This window comes from Mytilus edulis, chromosome 5, assembly GCF_963676685.1.
Source record: "Mytilus edulis chromosome 5, xbMytEdul2.2, whole genome shotgun sequence".
NCBI lineage: Eukaryota > Metazoa > Mollusca > Bivalvia > Mytilida > Mytilidae > Mytilus > Mytilus edulis.
This window is the reverse complement of record NC_092348.1, coordinates 21,220,881-21,239,658: the sequence shown is the minus strand read 5'-3', so window position 1 is coordinate 21,239,658 and position 18,778 is coordinate 21,220,881. Positions and strand designations below refer to the sequence as shown.

Below are 18,778 nucleotides of genomic sequence, written 5' to 3'. Positions count from 1 at the left end.
ATATTTTAATCAAAAATTTAAAAAATCAAACATTCAAAAAGTGAAATAATCAATATGGCACGTTAGGTTTAGTATTTTAAAAGTTTGATCAAATTTCTAAACTATCAAATTTAAAAACGGTGTTTAGAATTTTGATATTTTAATTATTTGGTCAAAATTTCAAAATTTCAAAACTTTTACACAATTTGAAATTTTGATATTTTAAAACTTTGATAAAAATTCCAAAAATCCAAAATTTTAAAACTTTTTAAAACTTTAAATTGATAAGTGTTACACGGACCGTGAAAGATGTATTTGTCTGTTGGTTTTTTTTAGTTGTACGGTACGTTTTAGTTCATACTATATTTTAATATCGCAACTGGTATTGAGTGATACAAAATCTCCTTTGTTGAAGATACGATTAGTCCATCTGCAAAAATCAACAAAGAGCCAAAAAATATCTACTCTAAATAATCCAGTACCATCTGGGATTAAAAACATACTTTTAAGAAAATACAATACTAAGGTGAAAAAGAGTTATAGTTTATCTGATGATTTTTTTAACTATAAATGCATTTTATATGTTCGGTTTATGTGAATGAATGATATTTCCGGTGAAGCATTATTCACTATGAATGCTTGTCGCTTCCCTATAACGTTTTATAATTTGACCAAAACAGTTTAAGAACAAGAGATTGAGGTCTTTATGTCAGTAATTAAAGTGTAACAAATAAACACATTCAATAATGCCACAGTTCCCAAATTAAATTGCATCCTGTGTTGTCAAATGCTTTTATCCTTTTACCTAGAAAATTGATTCCAGAAAGCATATCTGTCATACATGTCAAACAATATACACCCCACAATAACACATGTGCAACCTGACAACTCCATCCATGGGCACTTGTTGTTTCTATCCATGGGAAGGTTGACTAGTATATAAAACATATAGATAATTGACCCTCCCATCACTTGGGCTTGTTTTAATAGTGCACATGGGTCAGACAAAACAAGTGCCTGCGGTTTCATCATAAAATCAAAATTGGAACCTTGTATATTATGATTTACTGCACAGAAACAAACTACAATAGGAACCTAGTACATTAAATTTGTGCATGTGACATGTACATGTACTATTGACTATTGTTCATATGTTATTATTGATAACAGATTGGACCCGGATCTTGGTTCTACATAATTTCTAGTCCAAATAATTATGACGTCTTGAAAGGCTATTATAATTTTTTTCTTTGACGCCTTACATCGACGTCATAATGCTGAAGCCGCCATTTTCGGTTGGACTTTGAGAGCATATTTTGCTCTCAACTTTGAGACCCAATTTAGCCATCAAATTTTCATTGAAGGCTAAAACAAAATGCATAAACAAAAATTCTTACCTTTTATGCGTTTGTTTGTGCAAAATATTTCCAATTAATCCCTACAGAAATAATAATATAAGGAACAATTCCATCCGAGGCGGGAACATGTCGACTGCATTTTTTAAAACGTTTGTCTGATTTCCTTTAAGAAGATTATAAAATAATTTTCACACCAAACTTGGTAAAACCCGAATTTCCGGAACCATTGTTTTACATTATCCGGAAATTCAGGTCGGTGAAAATGTACCGAGTTTGGTTAAAAAATATATTTTATACACCTAAAATGAAGCATCTTTAGGAGAAATCAGCTAAACGTTTTAATAAAGCAGTAAATTCCTTCTCAAAGTCCAACTGAATATATGAGTTTGGCGTTATGACGTCGATGTAAGGCGTCAAAGAAAAAAATTATAATAGCCTTTCAAGACGTCATAATTATTTGGACTACATAATTTCATGCTTGCATCACATCTGCAGATTGACCAATCAGATAATTAGATTGTGTTTATCTATTTGAATATTGAAGTTGAAGCGGTTAGCGGTGGCAAATCCTCGGGTTTTACCTTATATAGGTACACAAACTTAAAACACAATTTATGTGTTTTGTTGAAGCATTACAATTTAATTTGAGATCGTTTTTAGCTCACCTGGCCCGAAGGGCCAAGTGAGCTTTTCTCACCACTTGGCGTCCGTCGTCCGTCGTCGTCGTCCGTCGTCCGTCGTCGTCGTCGTTAACAATTTACATTTTGAACTTCTTCTAGAGAACCACTGAATGGAATGGAACCAAACATGGCATGAATGTTCCTTATGAGGTGCTGACCAAGTGTTGTTACTTTGTAGCCGATCCATCATCCAAGATGGCCGCCAGGGGGGGACTTAGTTTAACATAGGACCCTATGGGAAATGCATACAAATGACTTCTTTTAGAGAACCACTGAATGGAATGAAACCAAACATGGCATGAATGTTCCTTTTGAGGTACTGACCAAGTGTTGTTACTTTGTAGCAGATCCATCATCCAAGATGGCCGCCAGCAGGGGACTTAGTTTAACATAGGACCCTATGGGAAATGCATACAAATGACTTCTTTTAGAGAACCACTGAATTGAATGAAACCAAACATGGCATGAATGTTCCTTATGAGGTGCTGACCAAGTGTTGTTACTTTGTTGCCGATCCATCATCCAAGATGGCCGCCAGCGGGGGACTTAGTTTAACATAGGACCCTATGGGAAATGCATACAAATGACTTCCTCTAGAGAACCACGGAATGGAATGAAACCAAACATGGCATGAATGTTCCTTATGAGGTGCTGACCAAGTGTTGTTACTTTGTTGCCGATCCATCATCCAAGATGGCTGCTAGCCGGGGACTTAGTTTAACATAGGACCCTATGGGAAATGCATACAAATGACTTCTTTTAGAGAACCACTGAATGGAATAAAACCAAACATAGCATGAATGTTCCTTATGGGGTGCTGACCAAGTGTTGTTACTTTGTAGCCGATCCATCATCCAAGATGGCCGCCAGCGGGGGACTTAGTTTAACATAGGACCCTATGGGAAATGCATACAAATGACTTCTTCTAGAGAACCAGTAAATGGAATAAAACCAAACATAGCATGAATGTTCCTTATGGAGTGCTGACCAATTGTTGTTACTTTGTAGCCGATCCATCATCCAAGATGGCCGCCAGCGGGGGACTTAGTTTAATATAGGACCCTATGGGAAATGCATACAAATGACTTCTTCTTGAGAACCACTAAATGGAATGAAACCAAACATAGCATGAATGTTCCTTATGGAGTGCTGACCAAGTGTTGTTACTTTGTAGCCAATCCATCATCCAAGATGGCCGCCAGCGGGGGACTTAGTTTAACATAGGACCCTATGGGAAATGCATACAAATGACTTCTTTTAGAGAACCACTGAATGGAATGAAATCAAACATGGCATGAATGTTCCTAATGTGGTGCTGACCAAGTGTTGTTACTTTGTAGCCGATCCATTATCCAAGATGGACGCCAGCGGGGGACTTAGTTTAACATAGGACCCTATGGGAAATGCATACAAATGACTTCTTTTAGAGAACAACTGAATGGAATGAAACCAAACATTGCATGAATGTTCCTTATGCCGTGCTGACCATGTGTTGTTACTTTGTAGCCCATCCATCATCCAAGATGGCCGCCAGCATGGGACTTAGTTTAACATAGGACCCTATGGGAAATGCATACAAATGACTTCTTTTAGAGAACCACTGAATGGAATGAAATCAAACATGGCATGAATGTTCCTAATGTGGTGCTGACCAAGTGTTGTTACTTTGTAGCTGATCCATTATCCAAGATGGCTGCCAGCAGGGACTTAGTTTAACATAGGACCCTATTGGAAATGCATACAAATGACTTCTTTTAGAGAACCACTGAATGGAATAAAACTAAACATTGCATGAATGTTCCTTATGAGGTGCTGACCAAGTGTTGTTACTTTGTAGCAGATCCATCATCCAAGATGGCCGCCAGCAGGGGACTTAGTTTAACATAGGACCCTATGGGAAATGCATACAAATGACTTCTTTTAGAGAACCACTGAATGGAATAAAACCAAACATGGCATGAATGTTCCTTATGAGGTGCTGACCAAGTGTTGTTACTTTGTAGCCGATCCGCCATCCAAGATGGCCGCCAGTGGGGGACTTTTGAATGAAATTAAACATGTTCCTTTCCTTATCAATGAGGTTGTGTTGTCACTTTTAGCCAAATTTTATATTTTTTCATATGATTTCAAAAACCCAAGTAGAATCAGGTGAGCGATACAGGCTCTTGAGAGCCTCTAGTTTCAAATCTCCTTATCATATTAGACATGTGTTTTAAAAATCTTTGTGATATCTTTTACCGTTTGGTTTTAAATTGGAATTAAAAATTGTATTAATTTTTCCCATAGTTTGAGGTAAAACCCCGAGAATCTCACCTCATAGAAATTTAAAGTGCCAGGATGCTCGAAAATATGTATATTCAAAATTAATTTAAAAATCAGAGGGGCCTGGAATGGTGTAATTTTTAATCACGATTATTCTACTTTATTTCAAAAGTTGAATTCTTTGATATGGCGTTACAACGTTATGCTAGGTAACAAATGGGATTTTGTTATTTTAGTAGTAGAGACATAAAAGATTCTATGGGTAATATAAACAGTTACTGTACTTGTAAAGCAGACATGTAAAAAAACCAAAAGTCACCAGTAGTGAGCTGATAGACAAATTAATTCTGAAAGAGATCATATACTGCCTTGAGAATTTGAAACATTTAAACTACATTGTACATTTTGTATAAAATTTAACATTGATACAACATTTACAATTACTTCTCCTAAGTGGTGTCAGACATTTTTTTCTGTCTCCAAATTGGATACTGATTTAGGCCTTAGGGGGACAGGAGAACCTGTGCAGTTTTCCATCAGTAGGTCTTACTTGGCAGTGGTAAAAATGTTATGAGTTGACAGTGAACAATTTGACTTGTAGTATTTTAGTGGGACTAGTTGAATAGTTACATTTGTAATCATTTTTATTAGCTCACCTGGCCCGAAGGGCCAAGTGAGCTTTTCCCATCACTTTGCGTCCGGCGTCCGTCGTCCTGCGTCCGTCGTCCGTCGTCGTCCTGCGTCCGTCGTCGTTAACTTTTACAAAAATCTTCTCCTCTGAAACTACTAAGCCAAATTTAATCAAACTTGGCCACAATCATCATTGGGGTATCTAGTTTAAAAAATGTGTCCGGTGACCCCGCCAACCAACCAAGATGGCCGCCATGGCTAAAAATAGAACATAGGGGTAAAATGCAGTTTTTGGCTTATAACTCAAAAACCAAAGCATTTAGAGCAAATCTGACGTGGGGTAAAATTGTTTATCAGGTCAAGATCTATCTGCCCAGAAATTTTCAGATGAATCGGACAACCCATTGATGGGTTGCTGCCCCTGAATTGGTAATTTTATGGAAATTTTGCTGTTTTTGGTTATTATCTTGAATATTATTATAGATAGAGATAAACTGTAAACAGCAATAATGTTCAGCAAAGTAAGATTTACAAATAAGTCAACATGACCGAAATGGTCAGTTGACCCCTTAAGGAGTTATTGCCCTTTATAGTCAATTTTTAACCATTTTTCGTAAATCTTAGTAATCTTTTACAAAAATCTTCTCCTCTGAAACTACTGGGCTAAATTAATCCAAACTTGGCCACAATCATCTTTGGGGTATGTAGTTCAAAAAATGTGTCCGGTGACCCGGCCATCCAACCAAGATGGCTGCCACGGCTAAATATAGGACATAGGGGTAAAATGCAGTTTTTGGCTTATAACTCAAAAATCAAAGCATTTAGAGCAAATCTGACATGGGGTAAAATTGTTTATCAGGTCAAGATCTATCTGCCCAGAAATTTTCAGATGAATCGGACAACCCGTTGATGGGTTGCTGCCCCTGAATTGGTAATTTTATGGAAATTTTGCTGTTTTTGGTTATTATCTTGAATATTATTATAGATAGAGATAAACTGTAAACAGCAATAATGTTCAGCAAAGTTAGATTTACAAATAAGTCAACATGACCGAAATGGTCAGTTGACCCCTTAAGGAGTTATTGCCCTTTATAGTCAATTTTTAACCATTTTTCGTAAATCTTAGTGATCTTTTACAAAAATCTTCTCCTCTGAAACTACTGGGCTAAATTAATCCAAACTTGGCCACAATCATCTTTGGGGTATGTAGTTTAAAAAATGTGTCCGGTGACCCGGCCATCCAACCAAGATGGCTGCCATGGCTAAATATAGGACATAGGGGTAAAATGCAGTTTTTGGCTTATAACTCAAAAATCAAAGCATTTAGAGCAAATCTGACGGAGTGAAATTGTTTATCATGTCAAGATCTATCTGCCCTGAAATTTTCAGATGGATCCGACAACCGGTTGTTGGGTTGCTGCCCCATAATTGGTAATTTTAAGAAAATTTTGACGTTTTTTGTTATTATCTTGAATATTATTATAGATAGAGATAAACTGTAAACAGCAATAATGTACAGCAAAGTAAGACCTAAAGATAAGTCAAACATGACAAAAATGGTCAGTTGACCCCCTAAGGAGTTATTGTCCTTTATAGTCAATTTTTAACAATTTTCATAAAATTTGTAAATTTTTACTAACATTTTCCACTGAAACTACTGGGCCAAGATCATTATAGATAGAGATAATTGTAAGGAGCAAGAATGTTCAGTAAAGTAAGATGTACAAACACATCACCATCACCTAAACACAATTTTGTCATGAATCCATCTGCTTCCTTTGTTTAATATTCACATATACCAAGGTGAGCGACACAGGCTCTTTAGAGCCTCTAGTTATCTTCATTAAAAAATGATGTTAAATGATGTTTTCAGTGGTCTGACAGTCAGGGATATAACTCTATAGAGTTATTACAGGAAAATAACATACATTTAAATTTGTTATTGTGGACTAAAAAATCAAAGAGCTGTGATAACATATGTATGTTACATGTTTCAAAGGGACAATATACATCATAAGTTTAGTTAAAATGTATACAAGTTCTATTGATATTACTATTGTCTTTTATATGTATACTTAACTATTAAAAGATGTAACAGTTCATAGTATTCCAATTTTGAATAGTACACCTATATGTTATTACAGAAAAAAATATGCCTGTAATAACTAAAGGGTGTTATCACAGCTTCTCTGTATCACCTCAAAGCATTTGCTCAGACATAAATCATGCTTAATTACAATGTATTTAAATTTATTGTAAGAAGTACTAGTAATGACGAGAGCATGTAATGAGGTTCTGTGCAAGTTTCTCAGTAATTCCCAAGTGTCTTTTATAATAAGTTACAATCCTTTAATAACTAAGCCTTGTTATCACAGCTAAGTTAATTCATTACTAGCCTTGTCTCATTGATTATATATAATTAACCATGGTTAATCAAAAATGTATTAATTCAATTTGAAAATTAATTATCAAGGCTATGCATTTAGTTTCTGCGCAAAGTCTTAAGAGTTCCCTCGAGTCCACTATAGATTAAATAATTTTACAAATAACAAACATATGTTATTGCAGATTTAAAAAATTTAAGGAAAAGTATCTGTAATAACACATGCAAGTTATTTTCTGTAATAACCCTATAGAGTTATATCTCTGACTGTCTGAATAAGGGTCCAAGAGACCCCCAGAATGCAGGATTTTGCACCATTTTTATCATGTTTATGGGGACATTAGTATTGTACTAACTGATTTTACCCTCTTTAAATAAAGTATTTATTATTATTATTGTATTAATAGCAAGCTTCCTTCGAAAAAAAAAATTCCTTGTTACAGAACCCTGGAACTTTTTTGTACAAAAGCAAATGAAAAGAGCAAGAAAATAAAAACAAAACAAATGAAGTTTGAAGGTTTTTTTTCCCAGGTTCTTGGTTCAATGTATATGTACATGTGTACAGTACAAATGTATATAAATGCAGACCTACATGTACATTGTATATTAGCAACTTTACCATTTATACTCCATTGGGCACACAAACATGTACTGTTAAATTTAGATACAATGAAAAATCTAAATTAATGGCTGTTTTAAATCTGCTTTTCTGTTATGTCTTCCTCTTTTTTTTTTAAACTTGTATTAGATTGCATGTAAGTGTATGCAAGAGAACATAGAAGATGTGTTGTCCTCTGGAGGTGTCAATAAAATGGCAAACTGTTTGTTGTTAGCAGAAAATATGTAAAGATGTTAACATTTTTAAAAAGTTGAATTTGAATGAACATGTACATGTAGCAAGTCTTTAAACATGTTCTCCTTTGTTTCAGATGGCTGATACACCAGAGAATGGAGAAGATGCTTTGTTAAACTTACAAGGAGACCAGGAAGAAGTAGGTCTGACAGATTTAGATGGTGAGAACCAGTTTGAAGGAGGGGATGGAGATGCTACAACAACACAGGAAGAAAGTGCGGTGGAGGATCCAGTAAGTGTCTACAGTACTACCTGTGACATTATCTTATTAATGGTGGCCATTAAAACGATGTTCACCATAATGGCCCTTATGTCCATCATTATACCCCCTGTTGATTAGTTAATACACAAAACTAGTCAAGGATAAAGGGAAATCCCAGGTTTGATGACCCCAAATAAATGGCCACTATTGGATGTTGACCATTATTAAGAGTAAGTCGCATGTTGTACTGTACATGGAAAATTCTATTCTTTAACAATATCACGGTTAAGCTAAAAATATATTGGTGGTTCCATTTTCACTATACCTTTAAATTCATTGATGAAATATTATATGGATTTGTCCAGTGTCCAGTTAGAAGGTCATTTATGTTAATGTACACAATCATACATAAAAATTTACCCTTTTAAAACATAATTAGATGTTTCACAAATAATATGTGACTACAAAGTGAAATCATTTCTTAAAAAACACTGCAAATTTTTTTTATTCTGATTGGTAAAGTGGTATCGTCATAAAAAGCTTGAAACATATGAAGTGAACAGTGGTACAAATGTACATGTATAGAATTCCCCCACAAAATGTTATCACACTAGTACTCTATAATTGAAATTATGAATTATGTATCCGTCACCAAAATGTGAAATTGTTTCTTTTAAGGAATTAGAAGCCATTAAAGCTAGAGTTAAAGAAATGGAAGAGGAGGCAGAAAAGTTAAAACAAATGCAAAAATCTGTAGATGAAGAAATGCAGATGACCTCACCTACGTTAGCACAGCCAGGTACAGTTATAATATTATCACTTCTATATGTATTATTATGATTTATACTACCAATATCGTTATAGTCGAGTAATTATTTGTCAGTCTAAAATTTTCAGTTCAGTCAATTAGATGTCCTTTGGAAATAGATACATGTTTATAAACATCTTGTACATTGTAGGTTCATAACCAGGGCTTCCAAAAAACATTTGAGCCAGCCGGACATTTTATATCTGATCCCGATTTTAATCCCTTAAGACTAAGTCACAAAATTTTAAGGCAATTATGGTAATCAGATGGCCATTCCAATGATAATGACATTAGATTAAAAAACGATTTTAAACTTTACTTTGTTTTGGATGTTTGGATGTAAACTGTTAAATTGGCTGTGTATCATTCAAAGTGTGCACATCAGCGTGCTCATATCTGCCATAGACTCTTTATTTGTGCAAAATGACATGTCAAAAACTTCATTTTCGTTTTGAAAATCACGTTTTTCTAAAACCGGATGTTGACTTGACAATGGTAAAACATGGACCGTAAACGGATACGTAAAATCTGTGTACGTTTGCAAAACATGACTGAGTGAAGAAGCTCTTTCCACGTTATTTCTTCAACAAAATGCTTGAAATGAACGTTAAGATACAGGTATCAATGATAATTTTAGCATTTTGAAGAAATAAAGGATGCATAATTAAATTTCCCACCTTTGCACATGCGCACATGTGTTCTAGTTCATTCGACGTAGTTCTGACGATTTTTCATTTAAACCTTTTAAATTTTTTTTATCAAATCATGTAGATAAACTAATTTCTTATAATTTTAATCTTTTGGACTAAATCAATGAGCTACAAACCGCTGAAATGTAAGAAAATAATTGTGAATAGACCAATCAATTTATACGATGTCCGGTACTGAACATAGTTTACCTGTCAACTGAACAGGTAGATATCACCTGTCCAACAACTAATTCGCCTTGATTAAAATTAGAAAGTATTGAAGTAGGGGTTGTTTTGATAGTAATTAATCATCATGTCACTTTTATGACCGGAAATGTGTAGATGTTAAAGGCAAAAGGTTGGGTCAAAAAGATCGTGACTTATGTTAAAATGACCAAAAAAGCATGGAAAACTAAAATGTATATGACCGTTTCATGCTTTGCCCAGCCGGACTTTTACCGGACATTAATCAAATGTCAGGAATATATGACCGTTTTGGAAGCCCTGTTCATAACATTAAAAAGTGATAAGTCCTACTTTTCTCACAGGCAAATAAAAAAAATAGAAAGATTTCAAAAGATTTTAACATCATATATTCAACAACAATATACTATTTTGATTCCAGGTTCAACTGAATATCTATGGTAAGGTGACATTAATAATATGATGCTGTTTCATGCATTTTAACACAGCATACATGTATATATTTCTGACATCAACGTTGATAAACGTGTCTGATGTATGTACACTTGACGCCATCCAGGAAAAATAGACAATCTTTAAACTAAAATTTGACAAACACAGTCTAGTTTCTTTGCTCAACCAAATATTCAGTAAATACATACATTTGTACATATCCTTGTCATTGATATCATTGTAATTTCACAACCGGAATCTTAATCTGAAGAAATTCACATCCAAAATTATTTTGTAATCTTTCCAACATAGTCACGGGGGAGAATGATCCTTGAAGCATGTTAAGACTTGAATATTTTAAGATCAGATACGTCAGCTTTTATATCAAATACGTTTTTGTTTTCAAATTTAAGAATATGTTCTTGAATGTAAACTTTGCCTACATATTAATTTACTATTTTTTAGCTGGTTTCCCAACAGTAGAAGAAAAATTAGATGCAGATGCAAGGTCTATATATGTTGGTAATGTAAGTTGTTTAGAAAGTACCTGACGAATAAACATATAGTTCATTTAGTCTCTATCTGGACTACAATTAATTTGAATTACAGTAAAAAGTTGAAGTGTTGAACTTTCTGGATAATGTATTAATATTTTAAACAAATATTTGTTATTTTGGAAAAAGAACATATAATATTATGAAACAACAAGATAATGTTAAGGAAGAGTATTAAAATATGAACAACTATATGAGCTTTAAGATTTAAAAGTCAAATTCAGTAAACAGTTACGAAATTTTTTTTATGTCCCATTTATGGGCATTATGTTTTCTGGTCTGTGCATCCGTCTGTTCGTCCATACTTCTGTCCCGCTTCAGGTTAAAGTTTTTGGTTGAGGTAGTTTTGATGAAGTTGAAGTCCAATCCACTTGAACTTAGTTAACATGTATCCTAGAATATGATCTTTCTAATTTTAATGCCAAATTAGAGATTTTATCCCATTTTCACAGTCCACTGAACATAGAAAATGATAGTGTGGATGGGGTATTCTAAACTTGGGACACATTCTAGTTTTTACATGTATTGAATGTATTAAAAAAAAGTTTATTTTAACATAAAACTTGAATATTGAATATTGCAAGCAGTACGTCATCTTGGTATATATTTTTCTTTTCAAAACTCAAGAATACATAACAAAGTTAACGATGTGTCAATTTTCAAGATGTGGCGAGATCGTTTGATCAAATATTTAAAATTACATGAACATCAAGCGGAAGACAACTAGAGTCATGTGTTTATGTTGTAACTTCAAGATCTTTAGTAAAAGATAAATGGTTGACAGTAATCATGATATTAAGAAAAATGTAAACTCAATCTTTTTTGGTATCCAAAATACAATAACAATGAATAAGCTTAGCAGAGTGTCTGTTATTAAGTGTGGATGTGAATAGAAATTTAATTCGAAAGATGTGTGTTCAGATATAACTTTAAATTTTAGATGTTTGAAGTTACGACTATATAGTTGTATACAGACATGTTTTTAAAGTTATTCAACTCTTTATTTACAGGTAGATTATGGTGCCACTGCAGAAGAAATGGAACAACATTTCCATGGATGTGGTTCAGTAAACAGAGTGACTATTTTATGTGATAAATTCACAGGACATCCTAAAGGGTAAATACTGTCTTTATGTATTCATGATACTAATTTAAGTTTATGCTATGGAACATATTTCTTTAATAATCGGAATATGATATGTTAAGTCATACCAATACAGTCCAAACAGAGCAGTCAATGTATTTTGTAATACATTGTTTTTGCATGTTTAGTTGGTTTAGTCAACAATTGAGTATAACTTGTCACTGCTTTAAGATGATCTGTCTGAGGGACAATTTCAAAAATTCAATGAAGGATAAAAAACTTAATTCAAATAGTTTGAGGATGGGAGGGGGGAGGGGTAAAAATTGCTGCAACTTTTGTGTTTATTTGACATTGACTTTATATATATTCTTTTTGGTCAATCTTATATATATCCTTATTGGTCAATCAATTTTTTCCAAATTAAGTTAGGGGGGAGGGGGGGGGAAAGGGGGGGGGGGGGTTGTAGGGGGGTCAGTGAAAAAATTATATGAATTAAGTTTTTTTATCCTACATTGAACTTTTGATGTTGTCCCTTAAGTGTAAATTGGTTTCAATAATTGAATAATTTTCTAAGAAAAAATTATTATAAGTTAAATATCCATGATCATAACAAGTCAGCGGAAGAGTTATTAACTAAGATGATTTTATGACTTGGTTAGCTATGATGATTTAATGACTCTGTTTTCCTAGTTCATGTTTTTGAATATTTCTGTATTGAGTATTTGCTTGGTATTAATTTTATTGGAACTATTATTTGCATTTTGAAGGTTTGCCTATGTAGAATTTGCAGACAAGGATTCAGTAACTACAGCTCAAGCATTAGATGATTCTTTATTTAGAGGAAGACAAATAAAAGTAAGTAAATGTGAAATGTACAGTTATTAATTATTTTGTTGAGCAAGTTGTGGATAAAATATACCCTGTACTGAACGGTAGTCATTATCAATCTTGTTATAGTCACAAATTATAACCAAATCATTGTCTCGGGACAAAATTAATAATTTTTATGAGCCTTTAAAACTGGTAGATATATTATATGTAAGGTTCGTCATACATTCTGTCCTGTTTGTTGCTGAGCACATGTAAATCTTATAACTGATAAATGTATGGTTAATTTCTTATCACTGCAACACGAAAAACTAAATATTTTGGACAGAAAGCTCGCAATTTTGTGCATACATGTATAAATTTCAAAACCTGTATTCCTTTTATAACACTTGGAATAAAAACAACACGAGTTTGATTCTTAGAGTTGCTTATTTGCGAGATAAATAACAATATCTGTTGCATAAAGCAACTAAAGAATTAACAAGAGAATGAGAAGGTAATTGTTAAATACAATTAAATGCTTCAATAGGGAATAAGAAATTAATACCATGTCTTATGACTATAAACATGAAAACAAATTTAAAAAAAGAATGATGTTAAGGTTAGGTCAATTAAGGGAGTTCGCTTCTCAGTTTCAAAGTAATTAACTTTTCAAAACACTAGCTTATTTTGATAAGAAATTAATAAAGGAATCCAAAGAGCAAAAAAAATATATAGGTCACCGTGCTTGTTTTCGAGATATGAGCCATTGAAATTTTGGCGGGAAAATATTCTCTCTTGACCTTTCATAGCTTTATCATTGACTAGTTAAAGTTCTCAAAAACTGTTAAAAAGTAATAAAAATTTTATAAGACTTTTACGGATGGCTTATCATTATACATGTTAAAGAATTTCAAAAAGAAAAATGGGGGTCACCGGGCAAATTTTTTCAAGGCATTCAAATGGATAAAACCAGAGGATTCCGAAAATCTGACAAAATCCAAAACATGACAAGCCAGCTTCCTTAATAATAGATAATTCATTGTAGAAATTAAAATGTACATAATATTATAATTAGAATCCATAAAGACATACACCATCAATGTTAAAAAATTGTTTGTTTCTCATGAGAATCAAATTTATTTATATTTCAGTTATCAAGCAAGCTAACCAAAGATATTACCTTTATCTTTATCTACAGCTCTAATGCAATCGGCTGTAACCTAAATATGTATATTGAACAAGTTTATGTGCTTTATTTGTTATAGGTAACAGCTAAACGAACCAACAGACCAGGTATCAGTTCAACCAACAGACGACCACGAGGTGGTAGAGGAGGTGGTTATAGAGGATCACCAGGGGGATATTATCAACCAAGACCAAGAGGCAGATTCAGGTACAATATCACACCCAAACAACATTTAGACATTCTTGTACAAGTTTTCTTTTTTTTAAGAATTATTTATACTGCATAACCAACTTAATTTCACAGCGAATTATTTTCTTAAATTATAATTTTGCAGCCAATATTATGGCATCTTATTTTCCCCTTATATCATTTCTTATCTACATGTATAAACTGCACAAGCAAAATTATTATTATGGAGGTAATTTGCAGCATTTTATTTTTCCAATTTCATCTGGATTTTTGAAATGAGCTAAAATCAAAGAATCAAATTAACTTGAGTTATCTCTCTTTACCTATAAATGACCTCGTCAGAAATCTGAAGACTACTTTTAATTAGTGTAACCTCTAGTCCTGCCTTATTTTAGAATTTGTAAGAATATTTACACAAAGAACTAAAAACAAACACGGGAAATTTCAGTTGGAGATTCAGCATTTCCAGAAAAAAGGGGGTCCTAGATCACCACGGTTTGGACTGAAGCTTGTTAAAAGAATATGCATTTATCATTTATAGAGGGAAGCCCAGCCCCCCTTAAATTTTGCTGAACGAATTGCAGGCTCTTCTGTTGTATTCCATTGTATATTTGTGGGAGGATCTTTTAAGTATTTAAGCAATTCAGAAAAATGATATTATTGAATGAATCAACATGATCAGTTCTAACCCTTCATGTGTATGTATATTGAAGTCTTAACTTTTAAGGAATTTGAACTTTTAACATTGACTCTGACTTGCACAAGCTGATCCCCTTTACTGGTTAAGTCAAAATAAAGTTTGAAAAAAAAATGAAAACCAAAGTTTTTAAAAATGTGTAGAAAAAAGACAGATTTGATTATCATTTCATAACTTCTTACTGAGACAGATCTTTGCCACATTTTGTATTCACCTTGTCTGTCTGTTCTGACAAATATTTATGTCACACTTTTCTCTTGTAAAATTAAATATATTTATTCAGCTGCTTGACATTGATGAAATGTGTGACCACTCTTACCATTTGTCAGGCAACTACTTCCATTTTGCACATACTTTAAATTTTTCTATACATGTAGGTTGAAAGAACTTAAAAAATTTTGTCAGCATTTTCTCAAGTACTACTTGACAGAATTACTTCATATTGTATATATTCTGCCACTTGAAAATGATGATTTGTTACATGCAAGTGCTTTCCTGTTCTGAGAAACACTTTACTTCTAGTTATCTGATATTTTTATGAGTGGATGTATGCTTAGCGGGACATGGCATGTAATTGTATAGCAATGAGTGATGGTGTGTTAACACTGAAAGATGCAATGACATGCCTTCAATTTGAATCAAACAGGTATTTTGTACTCTTTAAAGGGTATAATTGTGAGAAAGAAACAAACTTGGCGGCTTTCTTGAAATCTTGTTTGTTTTTAGAATAAATAAAGTAGACAAGGGAATAAAAAATTAGACTTAGAACGGATCTTGGTTTACAATCTCATCTATTGAACATATGAAGATTTCACTGTGTGTTCAAAAATTGAATAGGAATCTATTTATCTTTGTTATAAAAATATACAAACTTCTATTGGAAAAGTACATGGCATTGACTTTTTGATTTGTAAACTCATGGAACCTTTGAAATATTTGAAATTTGCTAAATTAATTTAAATTGAGTAGTTTAGAATTTTCGAAATGATTTTAATTTGATTCATAAAGGATTTTGAACTTGTGTTATGTGTATTAATCTTTTATGTTTTTATCTTTTCAGTCGCTTCAGAAGGGCAACATACTACTCCCCATATTGAAGAACCATATTTTACGGCAACCAAAAATTGTGGTCATTTTACCAGTCCAGAAGATGCCAAATTTATTTATCATTTTTCGTATAAATAACATTTTATCATATTAAAAACTGTTGTACAGCTCTTTAACATTAGAAAAAGGCAAATTGTTTTAAAAAGAAAAAGCAAAGTTTTACTCTTTTAAATTTTAAAATTAAACAGATTTATAAATCCCTGGCAAAGAAAAAAAAGAAAATGGGTTAAGAAACAGAAATATTTTTAAAATTTTATAAAAAGATTCCATAATAATTTTAAAGTATGAACAACAACAAAAAAGAAAACATAAAAAAACCTTTTCCTGGGTCTATAAAAACATTAAACATTAAAGACAATTGAACCTAAGACATTTCTATTTTTCGAGTAATTTTGGTTAATAATTCAATTAACTTTGGTTAATAATTGTCAAATGAGAAGTCCCTAATACTTTGGAACCAATTTGATATGGGAACTCAATTTAGAACCTTGTAGGCATGGACCTGACATTCTTCAATTGATTGACATATCATGTTTGAATTTGATTAGTCAAATATAAAAGTGTAACTTGTCTTGATTCATTGATTGACAGGTTCTTTTTTCAGGTTTGCCGCCATCAAAGCTGACCAGCAATGCAAAATCTGTTGGTTTTGTTGCTTTCCAACAGCAAGGCATCCACTTTGTAATTGTTTTTAATGTGCAATAATTTCCAATTTTAGAAATGTTATGCCTTGCTTTTGGAAAGGATTTAGACTAGGAGAAAACCAGGAGGGAGGGTTAAAAAAAAGTAAAAGAGGAAAATAGAAAAGAATAAAAAAAAAGTTAAAAAAAGAATAAAAATAGAATGAGATATAAATGAAAAGCAGAGAAAATGGTGAAAGAAAAAGGGAGAAAAAATTAGGGTGGGACAAATTAAAAAAAAAAGAAAGGAAAACATTGGTGATCTTAATTAAAAAAAAAAGTAGGAATAAAAGAAATTGATTTTTAAAAAAGGGAGGAAAAAAGAAAGAAAAAAATGTAAAAGAAGTATTTGAAATAAAGATATAAAAGTGACATTTCTTTTTGTCTTACTAGATAATTGCCTTATCCATATTAGTTTTCTGTGGTGTAAAATCTTTTTCATTACAAATTCATGGAAGTCAGTATTTTATAAACAATTTCAAACCTTCTAAACTCCATATGGTATGTGTAAGTGAACAACCACCTTGAAATCTCTAAAACTTCCCAACTGTTTGTTATGTTGGTATATAGATAAAAGAGACAGGATATGATCATTAAACTTATCCAAAGTTTGAATCAAGTCCAAAATTACAAAAATACTTCATTATCACTGGACTAGTATATATTTGTTAAGGGGCCAGCTGAAGGACGCCTCCGGGTGCGGGAATTTCTCGCTACATTGAAGACCTGTTGGTGACCCTCTGCTGTTGTTTTTTATTTGGTCGGGTTGTTGTCTTTTTGACACATTCCCCATTTCCATTCTCAATTTTATCATGTATTCCTGTTTGAAATCTGTGCCTTGTTTTGCTAGTCTGGTATATAGAAATAAGATTTATGATTGACAATCAGACAACTTTCCCATAAGAGACAATGTTAAGGTTGACAACTACATGTTCATTGTATATTTGCATGGAACACGTTTTTAACATTTTTATTAAAAGATAAAATGACATTTGATGAACATTTTTGAAGGATAAGTCAGTATAAATGCAAAGAAATACATGTTGGACAATGGTAGATGATTTATTATTCAACTTCTTCATTAGCCGCTACCTTGAGAGTTTAGGCTTTTTTTTTTACCCTCTTTTCATCAATTCATGATTTATCTTCATTTGCTATTGTCTTAATTTGATCTATAGTTATTACAAGTTAAATGATCAATTGTCAAAGTTGCTAGTTTAACAAACAGTATAAAAAAAAATGTTTCTTACTGCTGTACAAACAAGTTACGATGCACACAAACATCTCTTTGAATTTTGGTCATCAATGCTCTTCAACATCGTACTTTATTTGGCCTTTTAAACTTTTTTGGATTCGAGAGTCACTGATGAGTCTTTTGTAGACGAAATGTGCGTCTGGCCTAAATATAAAATGTAATCCTGGTATCTATGATGAGTTTATTTATCATGCTATATAATGTTCATTTTCCTTGGATTGTACTTTAGTTACTTGAGATTTCTAAACAAGTTCGACCGTTCTGGAGTTTTACTTGTTTGACTCTTCTGGAGATTTACTTGGCTAGCAAATTATCTTGTATCAACAAAGTTTGACTGTAATGCCATATTAACGGTAGCTAGGATTAAAAATTGCAGCTTTTAATTTTTCTGATTGTTGAATAGAACCATGATTGAAAAGGTGCTGTTAAGGTATTTATGAGAAACAATTTTGTCAAGAGAAAAAAAAGATGTGTAGAAATTTTGTTATATGTAAAAAAGAAGATGTTGTATGATTGGCAATGAGACAACTGTCCACAAGAGACCAAAATGACAGAAATTAACTATCGGTCACCGTATGGCCTTCAACAAAAAGCAAAGCTGGCATGTCAGTAACTGCTAGTTGTCCTTTGTCAATTTATGTATCTCTGTCATTTTGCTTAGTTTCTTTTTTTTTAACCTATTCTGACATAGGACAAGGAAATTGAACTGAGTTTTGCTGTGTTTTTGTTTTTTCTA

General features: G+C 32.6%; 1 protein-coding gene across 2 annotated transcripts; it reads left to right on the top strand.

Moving 5' to 3' along the window:
* The first annotated feature begins 364 nt into the window (after positions 1–364).
* LOC139525414 (polyadenylate-binding protein 2-B-like) lies at positions 365–17,159 on the top strand. Of its 2 annotated transcripts, XM_071320736.1 has the most exons (8): positions 365–505; positions 8,222–8,377; positions 9,026–9,146; positions 10,946–11,007; positions 12,045–12,151; positions 12,886–12,973; positions 14,194–14,321; positions 16,061–17,159. In XM_071320736.1, exons 2-8 carry the CDS (start codon positions 8,222–8,224, stop codon positions 16,095–16,097), a joined length of 699 nt encoding a protein of 232 aa, XP_071176837.1. In that variant the 5' UTR covers positions 365–505; the 3' UTR covers positions 16,098–17,159. The 2 variants fall into 2 exon arrangements, 1 of the variants encoding a protein (XP_071176837.1); XR_011664891.1 differs by lacking the exon at positions 16,061–17,159 and having other exon boundaries at positions 373–505; positions 12,886–13,565; positions 13,945–14,321.
* The last annotated feature ends 1,619 nt before the right edge of the window (positions 17,160–18,778 follow it).

Coding starts and splice junctions, on each gene's coding strand:
- LOC139525414 (XM_071320736.1), top strand. CDS start 8,222: ATGGCTGATACACCAGAGAATGGAGAAGATGCTTTGTTAAACTTACAA. Junction 8,378..9,025: donor AAAGTGCGGTGGAGGATCCA/GTAAGTGTCTAC, acceptor GTTTCTTTTAAG/GAATTAGAAGCCATTAAAGC. Junction 11,008..12,044: donor GGTCTATATATGTTGGTAAT/GTAAGTTGTTTA, acceptor CTTTATTTACAG/GTAGATTATGGTGCCACTGC.